Raw genomic sequence first — 19977 nt, 5'->3', positions numbered from 1 at the left:
CAAAGGATTCATCATTTTTTTTTTACTAGTTTGTATTCAGAATACAACAAAAACTATAAATATTCATGCCTACTTTTAAATCCTGACAACTCCAATTAGAAATCAGCCATCGCTCTTGAAGCCTTCGTTGTCAGCTTGTCTGCTTCCCAATCAAGACTCTAATTGGAAGAAAGCAATGAACTGCCTTTGCTCTTTGCCTTAGGTCTTATACTGGATGGATGATGCCAAGGATTCTACAACTGGCAAAGTCAGAGTCAATGGCAACATAACATCAAAAAATATCACCGGCCTCAGGGCCAATACAATATATTTTGCCACAGTGAGGGCTTACAACACAGCTGGGACTGGACCATCCAGTATGCTGGTCAATGTCACTACAAAAAAATCACGTGAGTATTTTTTTTAAAAAAAAATTGACCAAAAAGCACAGGTGCACCAGACTCCCAGCAAGCTACAACAGCTGTTTGTCTAATTATGCACCAGACATCGTCTTATGTGCTGCTCTTCTCTGCTATTATATGTTTCTCCTGCTATTTGCGTAGATCTAAGGATAAAATGAGAACTCATCTCCTGCACTGTATATAATCAATCTGGAGATGATTTTTGTTTCAGTTACAAAAAGTACAGTACAGGAGGTAAATCTGTGGATAGCTACTTTTATCCCTTTCATATGCTGCTTACTTACACATAGTATGCTGCCATGGTTTCTGATATTTATAAAACAAGCAATGGCACTGGATGATGAGCTGTGATTACTGTCACAATTGCCACTTCTTTGTATGTGGCACCTGTGTAGTGCCTGGGCAAAGGAAAATGTGTGTTTTCAGATGACAGCTCAAAGTTGCTAAGCAAACCACTCCCCTCCCCCCTCCATATGCCGACAGGCACCCGCCTCTGTCAGAAAACCTTACATCACCCACCTCCTAGAAGTAAACCATACCAAAAAAAAATTCCAAAGACCAGATGAGTGTTTATCATGATTGTGGATCCAGTCTTTAAGCCTCTGTACTATTAAGGTGGTACCTTCATCTTCTGACAGTGTAGGTAACCATGCACAGGCAAGGCCCAGGAACTCTTGGACTGGATGAAGGCCCAGTCCATCTGCCATGCTGGTTCCACTATGTCTACTTGGAATAGAGTCGATAGCTTTCATCCTGAAACAGAGTGCCTCAGGCTTGCAGATCCTTACCAGATAGTCGCATGTAGTTCCACCAGCAGCAGAGGTCTGGTAGCTGCAATTCCAAGAAAGTCAAGTTTCCAAGGACAGAGAGGACTGGGGCACAGGTGCAGCACCCCGAATACACTAGGTATTGCATGACAGAACTGTGTCTTAGAAGAGGAATGGTAGAAGTGGTCGGATAGGATCTAAATAGTGCAGCTTTCCTTGAGAAATGCATAGTAAAAGATGCACAAAATGAAAGTTTAGATTTATTTGACATAAGAATGTAAGAACATAAGAGAAACCATGGTGGATCAGACCCATGGCCCATCAAGTCCAACACTCTGTGTCACACAGTGGCCAAAATCCAGGTGCCATCAGGAGATCCACCGGCAGGGTCAGAACTCCAGAAGCCCTCCTACTGTTGCCCCCCAAGCACCAAAAATACAGAGCATCACTGCCCCAGACATAGTGTTCCATATATACGTTGTGGCTGATAGCCACTCAGGGACCTCTGCTCCATATATTTATCCCTTCTTAAAGTTGTCTATGATTGCAGCTGCCACCACTTCCTGCAGCAGTGAATTCCATGAGTTAATTACTCTTTGGGTGAAGAAGTACTTCCTTTTATCTGTTCTAAACTTACTATTCATTAATTTCATTGAGTGCCCATGAATTCTTGTATCATGAGATAGGGAGAAAAGTACTTCTTTCTCCACCTTCTGACACACACAAAACCTTTATTGGCATCAAAAGCACAAAACATCATGGAAATACAGCAAAATACTAAGATGCATCAGTCACTTACACTTGGCTATTCAAGCCTCGTCTTCTGATTGCATAATATAAACATTTTGCAACAGCCTCCATTATTTCACAGTTAGAATTAAACAGAAGAAAGTGAACAATTGAGTCATCAGAATGCCAGCTCTTACCCTCTAGAAATCCAGTAAAAAAACAAGATCAAATATCTCTATAAAGGGGGCAGTGAAGAATGCTGTGTGTAGTGGATTCTATATCTTTTAGATAACAAGGACAAAGTTTGTCTACATATGGTATCTGGTGATACCTCCCTAAAAGCACCTCCGATGGCAGAACATTAAAGCGTGCAAACATGTATGCTCTGTGATGATGTGGGGCTGTTAAACTTAACAGATATTTTGCAGTAGAGCCCATGTCAAAAGTCCCCAGCCTATTTGGGGAGCATCTACTGGCTGCGCGTTCCCTAAATTCTAGCCTTTCGATGTCGAAAAAACTTTGTTTAATAATAGCATAGGCTTGTTTATCTGAAAAGGGGGCTAAATAATCTGGGGATATTCCCATTGTACAGAGTTTCTCTTCTAAGCCACGGAGAGAGATGGGACTCAGTTAACATGTGAGTAATAATACCTTCTCTGTGCCATGCATAATCTTCTAAACCTCTATCATGTTACCCCTCAATCTTCAGTTCTCCAAGTTAAAAAGATCTAACCTCTTTAACCTTTCTTCAAAGGGAAGGTGTTCCATCCCCTTAATTGTTTTAGTTGACCTTTCCTGCACCTTTTCCAAAGCTATAATATCTTTTCTGAGGTACAGTGACCAGAACTGTACACAGTATTCGAGATGAGGACACACCATAGATTTATACAGGGGCATTATGATACTGGCTGATTTGTTTTCAGTGCCCTTCCTAATAGCCCCTAGCATAGCATTTGCCTTTTTATTGCAGTTGCACATTGTCTCGACATCTTCAGTGAGTTATTTACCACAACTCCAAGATATCTCTCCTGATCAGTTACTGCCAGTTCAGACCCCTATATTTATAGTAGGGATTGTTTGCTCCAATGGGCATTACTTTACACTTGCCCACACTGAACCTCATTTGCCACATTGACGCTCACTCACCCAGCCTCAGCAGATCCCTCTGGAGCACCTCACTGTCCTCCCTGGTTCTTACCACTCTGAACAATTTAGTGTCATCCACAAATTTAGCCACTTTTGCTTTAGCAAAATTTAGCTTTAGCAAAATTTAGCAAAATTGCTTACTGCCAACTCCAAATCATTAGTGAACAAGTTCATAAGCACCAGACCTGTGGTACTCCACTACCTAGCATCTTCCACTGTGAAAATTGCCCATTTAACACTCATTCTCCATTTCCTGTTAATTAACCAGTTTTTAATCCACAAGAGGACTTGTCTTCTTATCCCATGACTGCTAAGTTTACTTAGGCACCTTTGATGACAAAGCTTATCAAAAGCTTTCTGGAAATCTAGGTCAACAACATCTACTGGTCACCCTTGTCCACATGTTTGCTTACTCACTCAAAGAACTTTAAAAGGTTATTGAGACAAGACCTTCCCTTACAGAACCCATGCTGATTCTTTCTCAATAGTGTTTGTTAATCAATGTGCCTACTACTTCTGTGTTTAATAACTGATTGACTGGCCTGTAATTTCCTGGATCTTCTTGAACCATTTTTAAAGATATTGGTTACATTAGCAACCTTCCAGTCCCCAGTAATGGAGGCAGATTTTAGTGATAGATTGTATATATATTTTTTGTCAGGAGATCCACAAGTTAATATTTGAGTTCTTCCAGAACTTTTGGATGTATGCCATCTGGGTCTGGTGATTGTCAGTTTATAATTTGTCCATCAGTTGTAGAACCTGCTCTCTCATCACCTCAATCTGACTCAGGTCTTTTGACAGCCGTCCTGAAATCAGTGGTTCTGGAGTGGGCAGGCTCCTCGCATCTTCCACAGTGAAGACATAGGCAAAAAATGCATTCAGCTTCTCTGCCATTTCCTTTTCATCCTTTAGTAATCCTTTCACCCCATCGTCATCCAGGGGCCCCACTGCCTCCCTGGCTGGTTTTCTGCTTCTAATGTATTTGAAGAAATTTTTATTGTTGGTCTTTATGTTTGTTTGTTTTGGTTTTTTTGCAATATGATCCTTGTGATCCTTTTGTGCCTGTATGATCACCAACTTGCATTTTATTTGCCAAAACCTGTACTTTTTTTTGTTCATCTCACTTGGACTAGCCTTCCACCACTTAAAGGAATCCTTCTTACCTTTTATTGCTTCCACTACTTTGTTAACCAAGCAGGCTCTTTTTTATACTTATTTGTACTTTTCCTAACTTGCAGTATACATTTTATCTGAGCTTCCAATTTTGTAGTTTTAAATAGTCTCAAAGTTTCCCAAGGGATTGGACTCTCCTTACCTTTCCTTTCAGTTTCTTCTTCACAAGCCCTCTCATTTGAAAGAAGTTACCCCTTCTAAAATTAAATGTGGTTGTGTTGGTCTTTTTGAACAACTCCCTATTTACTTAAATGCTAAACTGAATAGTATAATGATCACTGTCCCCAACTGGTGCTATCATGTTTACATCTCTCACCAGGTCTTGGGCATTACTTAGGACCAAGTCCAGGTTCAGCTACCCCCAGTAGGTTCTGTGACTATCTGCTCCATGGCACAGTCATTGACAGTATCTATAAACACAGTTCCTTACTTGAACAGATATTGACCCAATCAATATGAGGGTAGTTAAATCACCTATTATGACACAGTTATTTTGCTTTTTTTTTAAATCATTCTCGAACCTTTGATCTGGTTGGTGATAACAAACTCCAAGAGTTAAGCTTCCTTTTGGGCACACTATTTCCACCCATAGCATTTCTGTAAGCAAATCCATTTCTCTTAGATTCTCAGTTTTACTGCACTGTATACTATCTCTGACATACAGAGCCACTTCACCTCCGACCTTTCCCTCCTTACCCTTCTGAAGTGATTTATATCTAGTAATCTCTGTATCCTACTGATTAGCCTCATCCTGTCAAGTTTCTGAAGTGCCCACAGTGTCTATGTTCTCCTCTGATACTAAGCATTCCAGTTCCCCATTTTAGCTCAGTCACTTCTAGCATTTGCATATACACATTTATGATTCAGCAGACACATTAGGCCTGCAAATGTCCTCCTGTGGCCTCTAGACCTTGCAGTCAATAATGTTTGTCATCTTCTCAGTGGCTAGTCCTAACCCATTTCGCACTAGAACAGTAACAGCTACCCCTTCATCTCTTAGAGATGAGCCATCCTGAAGCAGATACATTCCATCTCCTCTCAGCTTTCCCCCAGGATTTAGTTTGAAAACTGATCTGTCGCCCTTTTAATTTTAAGCACTAGTAGCCTGGTTCCTTCTCAGAACAAGAGGAGGCCATCTCTTTCGAACAAGTCTTGCTTGTTCCAAAATGCATCCCAATGCCTAACAATCTTAAACCCTTCCTCCCTACACCATCATCTCATCCATACACTGAGACTCCAAATTTGTGCCTTGCATGTGGAACAGAGAACACTTCTGAGAAGGCTACTTTGGAGGTCCTGGTCTTGAGCCTCCTGCCTAGCAGTCTAAATTTTTCCTCCAGGACTTCATGACTACATTTACCCACATTGTTCATGCCAACATGTACCATGACCACTGTCTTCTCCCCAGCACTGTCTACCAGCTTAGCTAAACCATGTGTAATGTCCACTACCTTCACACTAGGCAGTACGTGGGCTCACAACCCATCTATCTACATACCTAAGGACTGAATTGCCAAGAGCCCCCTCATTCCCTGTTCGGGAATGGTTCCTTGGTGTGAAAGGATACTTGTTCACCAACTGTAAAAGGGGTCCCTCCTGAGAGACTGAACGAACAAGTGGACAAGGGGGTCCCAATAGATGTTGTTTCCCTTGACTTCCAAAAAACTTTTGATAAAGTTCCTCATCAAAGGTTCCTATATAAGCTCAATAGTCATGGGATAAAAGAACAAGTCCTCTTGTGGATCAAAAACTGGCTAATTAATAGGAAACAGAGAGTGAGTACAAATGGGCAATTTTCACAGTTGAGGGTGGTAAGCAGTGGGGTGCCACACGGCTCAATACTGGGTCTGATGCTTTTAAACTTGTTCATTAATTATTTGGAGTTGAGAGTAAGCAGTGAGGAGGCTAAATTTATGGATGATATGAAATTATTCAGGGTGGTGAAAACCAGGGAGGATTGTGAGGCACTCCAAAGGGATCTGTCGAGGATGGGCAAGTGGGCGTCAACATGCCAAATGGGGTCCAATGTGGCCAAGTGCAAAGTGATGCACATTGAGGCCAAAAATCCTAACTGTAAATACATGTTGATGGGGTCCGGACTGGCAGAGACTGACCAAGAGAGAGATCTTGGAGTCGTAGTAGATAACTCACTGAAAATGTCAAAACAATGTGCGACTTTAATAAAAAAGGCCAACACTATGCTGGGGATTATTAGGAAGGGAACTGAAAACAAATCAGCCAGTATCATAATGCCCCTGTATAAATTCATGGTGCAACCTCATTTGGAATATTGTGTACAGTTCTGGTCACCACACCTCAGAAAGGATATTATAGCACTGGGAAAAGTGCAGAAAAGGGCAACTAGAATGATAAAAGGGTTGGAACACTTTCCCTATGAAGAAAGGTTAAGGCTCTTGGGGCTCTTTAGCTTGGAGAAATTACAACTGAGGGGTGACATAATAAAGGTTTACAAGATTATGCATGGGAAAGAGCAGGTAGAGAAAGAAGTACTTTTCTCCCTTTCTCACAATACAAGAACTCATGGGCACTCAGTGAAATTGCTGAGCAGATGGGTTTGAACAGTGTCCTGGCCCCACCGGTGGACCTCCTGATGGCACCTGGTATTGTTGGCCACTGTGTGACAGAGTGTTGGACTGGATGGGCCATTGGCCTGATCCAACATTGGCTTCTCTTATGTTCTTATGTTCTAACATTTCCTCTTTCTTCAGCATGGTGCCCCATTTCCCCTTGACCCTCATGCTCCCTGACAGTGTACAGGGCTGCCATTCTCAGAGTGGGACACATTTAACAAGTCCCCAAGAGTTTTATCTGTGTGCCTGACTGTCCCTGCTTCTCCAGGTCAGCCACCTTGGCCCTGAGGGTGTGAATTTTTTTCCCTGAGAACCAGGAGCTCCTTGCACTGAGCACACACCCATGACTTCTGTCCAGCTGGCATATAGTCCTACATGTTGCACTCAGTGTAATAAACTGGATAACTCCCAAATCCCTGCTGGCATTCTACCTTCATAATTGCTCCCCCTCCCTTTTAAAAATAAATGTCCTATTTATGTAGATCTGTTTGTGGCAAGTGTGTTTACCCTTTTAGGGATGTGGAGAGACTAGTGCCCTGGATTCCTCACCCTGCTGCTGAACTTGCCCATCTGCTAAACTTGCCTGCTTATTCGCTTTTTCCAAATACTTTGTCATTGGAGCAGGGCCTGCTACTTCACAGAGTGGGGCTTATTCTTAGAAACCCCAAATATTTTTTTTTGGTGTTGGCCCAAAACTCCACCCCCCTAGTGGAGCCAATCACACTGATCGGGAGCTAACCAATAAAGGAGGATGAGTGAGTCAGCCTCTAGTTGATTAAGAATAGGTATTGCCAAAAGGGAGCTGCTCAGCCACTCCACTCATTCCAAGGCTGCCTTTTACTTCAAATGCTAATTTAATTTCCAATGTTAATTTAGCACTTCTAGGTTTGGATCAATGGGGACTCTAGCTGAGTAGCCTCAACAGTTACAGTTATTCTATGAATAGTGGTACTGTTCAAAGGTAGGTTTACATACCACTACTGCAAAATCCCCATTGTTGCCCATCATGAAATTAATCATGACATGAATCTAGGAACAATGGCCATATTTTTATTGGAATCTGTAAACAAACACAATTTGGCAAACACTCCTTTTGCCATTTTGAAGGCTTGATCACATTTACAGCTGGAATTTCAATTAACCTTCAGTAGAATAAAGTGATTGTGATGTTAGAAATTTCAGCGAAAAAAAGACAGCTAGAGGGAAGAAGACTTGGCTACGATACAGACTTTTTTTGGTATATAATTCCTTAACTAGATTTGCATGGTTAGTGGTTATAGTTGCAGATTAAGTTGAGAAAGACCCAGGTTTGCATTCTCACTCAGCCATGAGACTCACTGAGACCAGTCACTATTCCTCCGCTTAACCTAGCTCACCGTGTTCTTTCTGTGAAGGTAAAGGGGAAACAGGGGACCTTATGTATAATGTATGTATCCTGAGCTCCTTAGAGGAAGATCGGAATACAATTTGTACATTTTCTACTTTTCCATAGATGGCAATGATTTGCAGAATTTTCTTTTGCAGAATTAGGGTTGCTTCCTCATCATAGCACTAGTAAGTTCATAGTCCATCATACTGTTTACACTGATTTCAAAGGGGTTCAGCTCATCTTCGTGTTGAACTGTGGCCAAAATGTTTTATGGTATTCAGTGCATGAGAGGGAAGGCAGCATGGTATAGCCTGATCCTGTGAGATCTTGGGAGCTAAGCAGGGTTGGTGTTTGGCTCGGAGACCACCAGGGAAGATTCTTCATAGGAATGGACTGGCAAACCACCTCTGCTTCTCACTTGCCTTGAAAGCCCCTTGCTGGGATCACCATAAGTTGGTTGTGCCTTGACATATTCAGTGTTTACATTGTTCAGTGGTTTCCAGTCAGTACCAGACAAAAATATAGTACAATCTGTAACCTCATAATGGCCTTGAAGTATTTTATATCAGCAGCCAAGAAGAATTGCATGAAATCTGTGATACATCTAAAATGCGATAGTCTTAAGAACCCCAGTAGAGAAATCTCTAAGATTCATATTGCAGTGCTCCCAACTTCAGTTTTCCACTTTAATTAAACATCATTATAAACATTAGAAAGCTGCCAAGGTCTTTCTTCACAGTACAGCATCATAGTTTTCTGTGAAGAGGTCTTGATATTCCACAGGAACTTTCAATTATTTTATCAGCCCATACTTTGTTATATTTATTCAAAATCCTCCTGGGTTTGTGAGGAAAAGTGAGTCCCCAAAAATGATCTTCTTTTTAATTTTTTTTAAAAAATTGAACAGTTTTTACAACAAAACAAACAACACAATAGTATATCTAACTAGCATAATTATAAACAGTGAGCAAACCCAAGTAACAACAAAAGCCTTATAAAGTTTGCATATACTATGCAAAATGTAGGTAACAAATCTGAGTTAATCCCAACAATTATATCGACCAAATGATCAAACAAGTTTAATATGACTCCTTTTCATACTCAATATATTCAAACAAGTTTAATATGACTCCTTTTCATACTCAATATATTCACCCTCTAAGTATTTGAAGGCCTACAGCAATTATCTTCTAACTAATTGGGAAATCACCTTGCCCTTTTTCGTTTAACTTTTTCTCCTTTTTAGGTTACGTGTGGAGAGGTGGCCACTAATTCACAGGTAAAGGGAGTTTCGTGATTATTTATTTTAATGCATGCTAGTCCTTATGAATGCTCTTCTACATAGTACGCATTGAGGAGAGAGGGGTATAGAGAGTACATCTAAAAATTGCCAATTTAAGCCGATCACTCCTGAGACTTGTACTATAAAGCTGCTTTACATTTTTAATACACCTATTCTGTTTGAAATGGTGTATAGTAAGCATGTTTTCTGGCACACAAGTAACATGGAGGAGTATTCTTATCATATCTTAAAATGAAATCAAAAGGAAGTCCTAAAAACCAGAGTTTTTTGTCGAATTACCACAGTTCAGTCCTTTGGAATTTGTCTTTGTTGTTCATCTGGATGAATAGAAATTCCTGTTAACAGAAGATGTGGCCTGGACTCACCCTGATACTGCTTTTGTGGGCTCCAGGGAGGCAGCAGGGGCAGGCATGCATCTGGTGATCTGTGGACCACATGGCCGGCTGGGGGTGGGCTCCAGCATGGGCAGCCAGACACCCTTTATGTGGATGAACACCAGGTGGACAGGAAGATGTACAGACCTGGGGGCCTTACCTGCCTGCCCCTCCTCTATTTAGGTGGGCACCGCCCGAGCCTTTGCCTCGGTTCTCCGTGGCTTTCCCAGCCACTCACCCACCCCTATGAGTCAGTTGTAATAAGTTTATATTGTGGGGATTTCATGACCGTCACAGCCAATGCTCTTTCTAAGCTGTGGAGTCTAATGAGCAAAAATTCTACTTTGTGAGCTACTGGCATTAAAGCTGTGAGCAAACTATTTGGCTACTGCATAGATTAGTTTGCTCTGGAGTCATCCTTCCTGAGCTAAGACAAAAATCAGTGAGCCAGAGGCTAAAAAACTGTGAGCTCATCTTAGAGGGAACATTGGTCACAGCTTTGGGTTATTTGGGCATGAGATGGATCCTTTGGGCTAGGGAGATGATGCCTGCATGCCCACATCCCACGGTTCAGGGAGTCTTGAGGAAGAGCCAATTCAGCAGCATACTCAGCTTGGGGGCTGTCAGAGGGACTCTCAACACCAGGTGGCAAGGGAACCATGCAGCATCCGGTGCTCATGTGGCTCCCTGGGCTTTGCCACTCCTCAGTAGCACCACAGCAGGCAGGCTGGGGGTGTGAGGTTCATCAGGAGACAATAAGGTCACCCGATTCTAGATCCATCCCTATGCTGTGCCAATGCTCCTACAGTGTAATTAATCCCCAAATCACTGTGTCTGTATCAGTTCTTCACTTGTGATCCCCTCCATGCCCCTGGGCCCACAACAGAAATTCCAAACAGAGGATCATTATGCTAACATGCCTTCTCTTGGATGAGCATAAAAACAGTGTTGCCTATCATGCTGCATTTGTTGCAATGCTGTTCCACAGGGATGTCTGATTTCTGGATCATCTCAGCAGTGTTAGTTGGGTCCAACTCTCAAAGATAGTAGGGGCTACAGGGGAAAATACAGACTTGGGGAAAGTATCATAAAGAATCTCAAATTTGCATATTAAAGCCATCCATCCAGATGACTTTACTACATTTCAGTGAGTACTTGAGAAGTGACAATCACTTCTGTTGCCGAATCTGTGTGGGAAAATGGTAACCTTCGAAATACTAATATATGGATTTCACTTGTGCTGTCATCTGTATTCTAAGGACCCTAGCTCATACTTTTGTGTATAGAATAATTTCAGACTGCCTTTCCATACAATATAGGCTCAGGACAGTATCGTCTATGCAAAGTCTCTGGTTATTAGTGTATTTGTCACAGTTCGAATCACCTCTATTATGCTGTGTTTAAATTCATAATATGCATGCTATTTTACCAAGTGGGGAAAAAAATGAAATTTATTTATAGGCATCTCTTATGTCAAGATGCAATAATACTGCATGTTGAAATGAAAGTGTTAGCAAACCACCTGGAGTTTGTTGAATAAGTGCAATCGTACAGTGCACCCCTAAGCAGAGCTGCACCCTTCTAAACCCAGTGATTTCAATTGATTTAAGGAGTGTAATTCTGTTTAGGATTACATTGTGAAAGTCATACATAATGTTAGGCTCGACTAGATATTTGAGGGACATCTTGTCAGAGCCCTGAAGGACATTTGGATTTAAAAAAAAAAGATTTAGAAGGTTCACAGGTACCTTAGCAGTCAGACTTTGACTCATTTGGCAATAATGAATGGGATTATATGCCAGATAACTTTTGCAATGGTAAAAGGAAATTTAGTTACAGTGTTGTTTCCTTATTTCTTTCCAGCTGTGAACATGTGGTCAGTCTTTGTGTGGACAAAAAGGAGAAATTTTAATGGCATTTCATGTTCAATTGGCATCTTATGCAAATTCTCCTGCATGCTTTTAATATTAATGCAAAATTTAGAAATATGCCTAGGGTTTCCCAAGAATAAATATTTCTTATGTTTTCTTCTAACCCATAATTGTGACCCAAGTGATAGACTGCAGTAGTTGGTAGCAACTGTCAAGTATGCCTCAAACTAGTGGTCATTATCCTTTGGAACAGGATTTAAATGCACAGAGGGAGGTACAGGAAAGAACTAGGAGACAGCCTGAGCTGAGGAGACAGAATGATCCTAAACAGATCTACTCAGATCCTACTTACACCTATTCACTGGGGCTTACTTCCAAAGAAGCATTCAGTGGAGTAGGTGACTACTCTGTATATATCTCTTGGCTGACCCTCTACTGAACTTAGAAGCCTATTTGAATGGGAACTATGCATGTTCACTATATATACACAGACCTCTCAGCCAAGAACAGTGAGTGATATTTGAGAACAAACATCCAAGTCTTATTATGTGAATACTAATAATCTATCAGTGAATACTATAAAAATCCGATTATTAAAAAATAACTTGCAGAGAAGCCACTAGTGGTTCCAAAGCTTGAGTTAGTTTTCAGCACACAGTGTGAATTTCACTTTTGTTTTGAGATTTCCAGAGCTTCATTAGTAGTGAACTGAGAATACACGTAGTGAATAATACCGTCGCTTTTTTTGAGGAGGAGAAGTGGTGGTGGGGAACGCTGCATATACAAATGTGGGAAAACGACTATCAAAGGATTCACAAATACCACACAGGAGAACATGCACTTTCATCCACCTGAATGTTTGCAAACCCTTATGTTTATATATGTCTAAAAATAAATATTCAATTCATCCTCATATGACTTTTTTGAAATGGGCTTGCTTCACAGAAATACTAATCTTGTCAGTAATCTTTTATTTGCACTACATTCTATTAGACTGTCTACTCTATCATTATGTGAGTTGGGGCTAGAGAACTGTGAAAAGAATGGCTTTTTCCTTTCTCTCCCCTGGGTCCTTCTGCAGCTCCACTGCATCACATGAAAAGCTACTCCCGAGGTTTGGAGGAGCCTCAAACACAGTTTGGAGGAAAATCTGTGAAAATCACGGTCCTCTTCTTGCATGACTGGAAGTACTTTCTAGTCACGCAAGGACTATATTGTAGCATATTCATGAGTAATGTTTAATTTTTCCAATATTGATGCTCTGGTATTTGCATGTTACAATATTGGAGGGTTGTCAGTAAGAAATAATAGATCCTACAGGATGTTCCCTAGTAGTATGTATCTTACAATTAATCATCTGTGGCTCAGTGGGAGAGCGTCTGGTTCAGTCCCCAATATCTCCAGTTAAAAGGGTCATAGAGTAGGTTATGTGACTTGGTGGATCCAAGTCTATGTCTGATATCTTAAAAGATGATTAAATATCTTTTCTAAAGGTGATGTGCAAACTGGTGCTTTTTCCACCAATTCTGGTGGGTATTCAGTTTCCAGGGAAAGGTGATTATGATATACCTATTTAAATAATCTCTCTCTGTGTCACACATACACACATTCATATTCTGCAAAAAAAAAATCATGTTGTTGTTGTTCTTACATTTTATTAAAGCACCAAGACAACGCCCTGTGAACATTGCATGGAAATTATCAGATTCAAAGATATGCTTGAACTGGGAACACGTGAAAACAATGGAAAATGAATCTGAGGTGCTTGGCTACAAAGTAAGTATGTGAAAGTGTCAGAGAGCCATAGTGAATGCCATGTCCGTGTGATTGTGTTTGAAGTATTCAAGTTTTTACTCTGATCTAAATGACAGTCACACATTCCTTCCGTTTGTTCACTAAATGGTCTGCATTGATGTTCAGAGCACGTAGAATGTTTGTTGGATGGTTGGATAATAAAAGTGGACTGCTTGATATCCCAGAGAACCCAGATAAGTAACTTCTTTGTCAATGCATAAATCTGTCTCCACATCAAGCATTAGCGGTGAAAGTAAATTTATTGATGAACCTTATGTGGATAATGTTCCCACAAATCTATTATGTTAAAAAGGCAAATATTGCTCAAAGAGCTATGCTTGCAGATCTTGATCACAAAGGGGCTAAGCATTTGCAGTTTCCTTTGGGGAAAGAATGATTTTCCTCTCCATCATATAACAGACAGGCTCTAGGCTGCTGAGCTCTCTTACTGAGATGGTTAAACAGTTCCTCAAATTAGGGTGGGATGGCATCTCTTGCTTCTTGCTACTCCTGGGCACAATCTGCGCCAAAAGTGCTGGGGAGCATCATGTGTGGAGAATCTGCCCCATCCCCTTATCACCTTAACCACTTTTATATCATTGTAGGCTTTTCTCTGTGAGTTCAGCAGTAATGAGAACAAAACACATACTAAGAATCTGCCCCCATTTACCCAAAAAAGCTAAAGAACATATGCAGTGCAATATCTGGGAGACTCCAAATCCCTACATGTAATTTTGCTGCCTCTCATCTGTTTCTGATCATGTTACAGAGATCATTCAACCAAGAATTGTCAGTGATGGGATGCATTTGGAATTGGGGGGAGTTCAGAATCTCCCTATTATGAACTTGTCCCAAACATCTGCCAGTTTGGGGTGGCCCATAAAAGAGCTCATTGTAACCATTAAACCATTCCTTTTTTTTCTGCCATCCCCTTCTCAATGAAAAGATGGGCATCTTGTTAAATTTTCCCTAATTCAAAGTTATATTTTAGAGTTTGCTCAAGAGCACTCTATTCCAATCCCACATTCACTGTCAGAAATTACTCTTCAGGAACGTCATTTTTTTCTAGTCGATTTGTGTTTAACTTAAAGGTGAAAATTCATAAAGGAACCTTTCCAAATTTCTCATATCTTTAAAAAAAATCCTCCCTGCTACCGGTTATCCCTTCCCCTTGCTAAGAGTGGGGGTTTTATTAGGGGGCAGAGTTAATGGGAATGGGAAGGGCTTGACAGTTAGGAAGGGTGTGTGTGTGTGTGTGTGTGTGTGTGTGTGTGTGTGTGTGTGTGTGTGTTGGGCTTTCTCAGAAGAAGTGCAGCACACTCTGGACTTATTTGTGAGGTTTTTTTCTGGGAAATACTAGATAAGAAACTTGGTATGAGGTGAGTCAGGGGAAAATTTGCCAGTCATTCTAATTTGAAAAGCAAAAAGGACTTCTGCTGCAGCTTTTAAAAATACACAGAGAACAAACAGTTGTTTGGTACACTGCATTATACTCCTGAAAGCTATGGGACTGAGTTCCTCAGTGAAGTCCACCGCAAATTGGATTGCAGATTTCAGTGCCAACTGGATGGAATAGGTCTCAGGCATGCCTTAACTCCATATATGTGCAAATAATAGTCTAGAAGTCATAGCTTGGATTCTGTACCTATGTACACTTGTCTTCAGGTTCTGTGGACGATTCCTATGGCATTAGGCACTTCCAATATTTTACAGGGAGCCCTAAACTGCTTATTGTGTGGTACATGCTCGGCAGCAGAGGACTGCCTCTACAGGACTAAGAGAGAAGAGCACATTGTGCAAAGGTATGGGATCCAAGCCCATATATTGAGTAGTGCTGTAGTTTTATACTTTATGCTTAATCTGCCAGAATGTGAATAACAGACAGGCATTTACACACCCAACCTCTGCAGGGTATGTCTCCATAAATAATGCTTGTAATCAACTGGAGCAGTCTATGTTTTTGTGAATTAGTTCACAAGGGGCTTGACAATACAGTGAAGATCTATTTTATTTATTATTTATTTTTATTTATTTAAAGCATTTTTATTGCTCTTTTCCACCTAATTAGAGCCCTCAATGCAGTGAACAGTTAAAAACACATTAAAAGCCCAGTATGTAATGTTGGACTACAAATTCAAGTAACAGCATTGTAATAAAGTCACCCTTTCTCTCCTTTCATATTTAGATTCTGTATAGGCAAAATCGACAAAGTGCTACTCATATAGTGGAGACAAACAACACATCAGCTGAGCTGCTGATACCCTTTGAAGAAGATTATCTCATCGAAATCAGAACCATCAGTGATGGAGGAGAAGGTAGCAGCAGTGAGGAAATTAGGATTCCTGCAATGTCAAGTGAGCTTTCCCCTTCCCTTGAAGGTTTTTGCTATGGTCTCTAGATTGCTAGGAACAAAAAGCCAGAAAGACTTGGGAACAGTCTCTGCCCGGGAAAGGGAACATCAATTAAAAATATTCAGTGGGTTTTTCAAGGGGAGGGAATCAGTGGTTTGCTGATGTAACTGAACCTTGCAGCTGTGCAAACTGTGTGGAAATCCGATACTGAGCTGAATAGAAATCAATGAGGCTTCAGCATAATCGTCATCGTTATCTACTATTTTAAAACTGCCTAAAATATACCAAGCTGAGTGTGCCCACAGGCTCAGTGTCCAGTTATTATATGAGAGAGAAAGGAGTGGGAAATAGAAGGAAGGAGAGCTGGCTTGTTAGGTACTGGACAAAGCAAAAGAGTGATTGGTAGATGCACATCAGCCAATTTTTCTTCACTGTTATGGTCAAATGAATTTACAAACTAACTCACTGGAAAGTAAGCATTGTTTTGGGGTGATACAAAACTTCTACTGCAGAAATTCAAAACTTCTACTGCAGAAATTCAGTTTATGATGGACCTAATAACACACACAAATCACTGTGTGATATTTAAGCCATAAACAAGCAGTTCTGAAATAGCTCTTCAGAGGTCGGCCTGGAGCAATAAAAGGAAGAAGAGATAAAAGAAAAGATAACATGGAGAGCAAAATGAAGAAGTTGGGATCTTTTTTGCAACCATATTTAAAATGAGATAAACAGGGATGGAACCAATATAGAAAAGGGCAGATTCAATGCTTCCCCTTGTAGAGAACATATTGTAGGCAAGCTTAAGACACATAAGACACAAGCTTAAGACACATAAGACACATGGAGACTTCCCAAGACTAATAATAAACAAACAAAGCAAGAAAGATTGGGAAAGGGAAGGATAGCATATGGGAACAACAGTGCTTACATAGGTAGAGGAGGAGAAAGCTATTTCTGCCAGTTTTATCCCCCCCCAACTACAGATTCCCCCACTTTGCCTCTAATGCTATTTCAGAGATTCTCTTAACCCAAATGTGTGTGGGCACACATTTGGACGGCATTACACCAATTGCACTGGCTACTGATTGAGTACTGGATCCGCTTCAAGGTACAGGTATTGATCTTCAAAGCCTTGTGCCACCTGGGGCGGACATACCTCAAGGACCACCTCTCCCCATATATGCCCCGGAGAGCCTTACGATCTGCTGATCAAGATCTGCTGGTTATCCTTGGCCCAAGGAATGTCTGTTTAGCCTTGACCAGGACCAGGGCTTTCTCTGTCCTGGCCTGGTGGAACATGCTCCCATGTGAGATCAGGGCCCTGCAAGACCTCCTATCATTCCGCAGGGCCTGTGAAACGGAGCTGTTCTCCGAAGCCTTTGGTTGAGGCAGCAGGCATCCAGAAAAACAGTCCACCTCCTCTGCTGAAAACACTATTCTTATGTGGCCCAGATTAAACAAACGTAGAATCCAGAGGCACCAATATCAGAGACTGTGCAATAATTCGTGTGATCTGTTTTTAAATTCTTTGTTTTAATGTTTTAATGAACTATTATTGCCTTTTGTGATGCTGAATGGCCTAATTATTTGATGTGATCTGCCATGAGCCCGTTCGTGGGGAGGGTGGAATATAAATTGGAAAATTAAATAAATAAATAAATTAAGATGCTGGGTTTTTTTGGGGGGGGTGTTCAGTGTCCTGAAACAGGAGAAAGGAGATGGCAAAGTCCCACTCTTCCAGTTTCACTGTGCAGGTGGTGCTTTGATTCCAACTCATGGAATGTTTGACGTAGTTCAAAACTGTAGTAATACAGTTTGGTTTTAAAGGCGGGAGGGAGACAGGAGAGATGTTACTGGGCAGGCAATGTTGTTCATGGACCAGCTTCTACCTTTTCCTGTTTTAGAGATTCCTTGCATGTTTCAGTGGTACTCTACGGAGGTTTAACTAACACTGGACTGCAGTGGTGATGGCTGCTGTCTCTGCATAGTGGCCGAATGCTGAATAGAAGCAAAGTGATTAGGGGTTATTAGAACTGGGAGCCTAGCACTATCTTCACAGCTATGCCTAGCATCAGGCTGTTATGCCAGTGTTCTTCCATCACCCAAAATCTATTCACACCATTTTAACTGGACTGTAAGACGTTATTCTCAAGTGCTAAATGAATATAAGTATGTATTTGTAAAACTCTTGAACAGCAATGCAATAAATAGAATTGTCCAGGGGCCAAGGATGGTCTTGAAATGCTGAGCTCCTTGAATCACACTCAGCTATTCAGCTGAAGTTATTTGCTAGGACTAGATTCTCACTTTCTTAAACATAATATCAATCTAAGTGGGCCAAAACCCAGCCAATGGAAAAACAGGGCACCTTCAATTTATGACAATCAGTTCTGTGTGAAATTGAGTACTCTTCTCTGTTTTTGTAGGCTTAAGCTCCAGAGGGACTCACATCTGCCACCCTGCAGACCATAGAATGGCATCTAAGATCATGCTTATGGGCTATATTCTCTGCTCTTCTGTTTTTTCTTGAATGAAGCCATTGGACTTTTGAAAACAAGTCAGCCACTTGGTTGTTGCTATTTTCTTGAGACTTCTGCTACATCCAGCATTCCTGAAAATAAAACCTATGGGGGGGATAATGAACTATCTATTAAAAATGTAAATATCATTAATATAATATACTACCAAAAATGAGTGTTTGGGATCTCCCTGAATGAAACAGAAGGGTGCCAAAGTATATCCATATGATTGTAAAATGGGAAAGTTCATTGCAATTGGTGACCTACTGTTAAAATCTAACTTATCCATATGTGCAGCAAACATAAGATATCAAGCAAAAATCCCAGTGGCCCAGTGTTGTGATGTACAACATTTTCTAATATTCGTTTCTCATTTTGATCTGTGATGGTACAATATTTATTGCATTTCCGAATTCAATAAAACAATGCCTTATAATTTTCCCTCTATAAACTCACTAGCATCTGAAAAGGTATTCAGCATCTGCCATGCTATGTTTTGCACTGAATATTTCCATGAATGACCAATGAAATTTTTAACTTTCGTGTTGCCATATATGTATGCCCAGCATATCATTTTATATACATGTTTTTCTTTAGATTTTGGATTTATGCAACCAATCCATCAAACCACTTGTCAGTAATATATGAGCTCCACTGCTGAACATGCTCAGTGTGAAATGTGGGTATGTTCAGAAGATTGTCAAAGAGCACATACTATGGCAAAGTCATAAGAATGCTATTACATGGAGTTGATCTTGGGGGGGGTGTGGGAGGTCTGTGGTATTTGAATTGATTAGAAAAAAAAGTAGGCACTCAAAATTATACCAAAGCTGACAAAGCACAATACAGAGCTTGTTTGAAGGACAACACTACACTGTAATAATTATAAATAGGTCAGAACTAACCAGCTTGCTGTAATATGTTATTTTAACAGCACAATTGTTGTTCTTTGGACCATGGAGAAGCCACAGTTAGAGCATAACACAAGCCAAAGAGTCATTGGATTGTAGTTTGTATAGCTCTCAGATGTTGCCTTGGATGTTCAGGGAAGTGCAGTAAACCATATGTAAGTCATACTTTATCTGGGTACATCCCAGTGCAATTCTAAACAGAATTACACCCTTTTAAACTCATTGCACTGCAAGAGTTCTAGGGAAGAGCAGGGTGGGATTCTAGATCACAAAGTATTAATGTTCTTCTGAGAAGAACTTCCAGTGGAAGGAGGTACTGATATTACTCTTCTTTGACCACCAACTGATGACCCAGTTCCATTGATTCCATGTCTAAACCACAAATTATAACTTGTACAGTTGTATGCCATCTTTCTACCCAATTCAGGATCCCCAAAGCAATGAATATTAAAACATAAAAACATTTCAAAAATTTAATCATTGAAAAGCATTTAAAATATGAATATGTATAAAATATTTAACTTTACATTGATATATCAGGAAGGAGCAAGCAAATAATTATGTCACATATTGAAGTGAGTCAGTAGTGTACAGAACTCAACCACTCTAAGCCTCACCAGATAGCTGTTGAAATAAACTATTCATTTCCATCCTCGTTTTGGCACACAGAAA

The 19977-nt window shown here is 40.6% G+C and overlaps 1 protein-coding gene across 1 annotated transcript in view; it reads left to right on the top strand.

Annotated features, from left to right (window-relative positions):
• CNTN6 (contactin 6) overlaps positions 1–18405 on the top strand; it is a 189688-nt gene extending 171283 nt beyond the window's left edge. The window contains exons 18-21 of the mRNA XM_015405452.1: positions 203–389; positions 13391–13503; positions 15707–15875; positions 18302–18405. Coding sequence (XP_015260938.1) covers positions 203–389; positions 13391–13503; positions 15707–15875; positions 18302–18405 — 573 coding nt within the window. The remainder of the gene's footprint in view (positions 1–202; positions 390–13390; positions 13504–15706; positions 15876–18301) is intronic.
• Positions 18406–19977: the final 1572 nt, after the last annotated feature.

The sequence above is a fragment of the Gekko japonicus genome, unplaced genomic scaffold (assembly GCF_001447785.1).
Source record: "Gekko japonicus isolate JY-2015 unplaced genomic scaffold, Gekko_japonicus_V1.1 scaffold1778, whole genome shotgun sequence".
NCBI classification, from domain to species: Eukaryota; Metazoa; Chordata; class Lepidosauria; order Squamata; family Gekkonidae; genus Gekko; species Gekko japonicus.
Note: the sequence above shows the minus strand (reverse complement) of the source record. Positions and strands in the feature narration are given on the sequence as shown.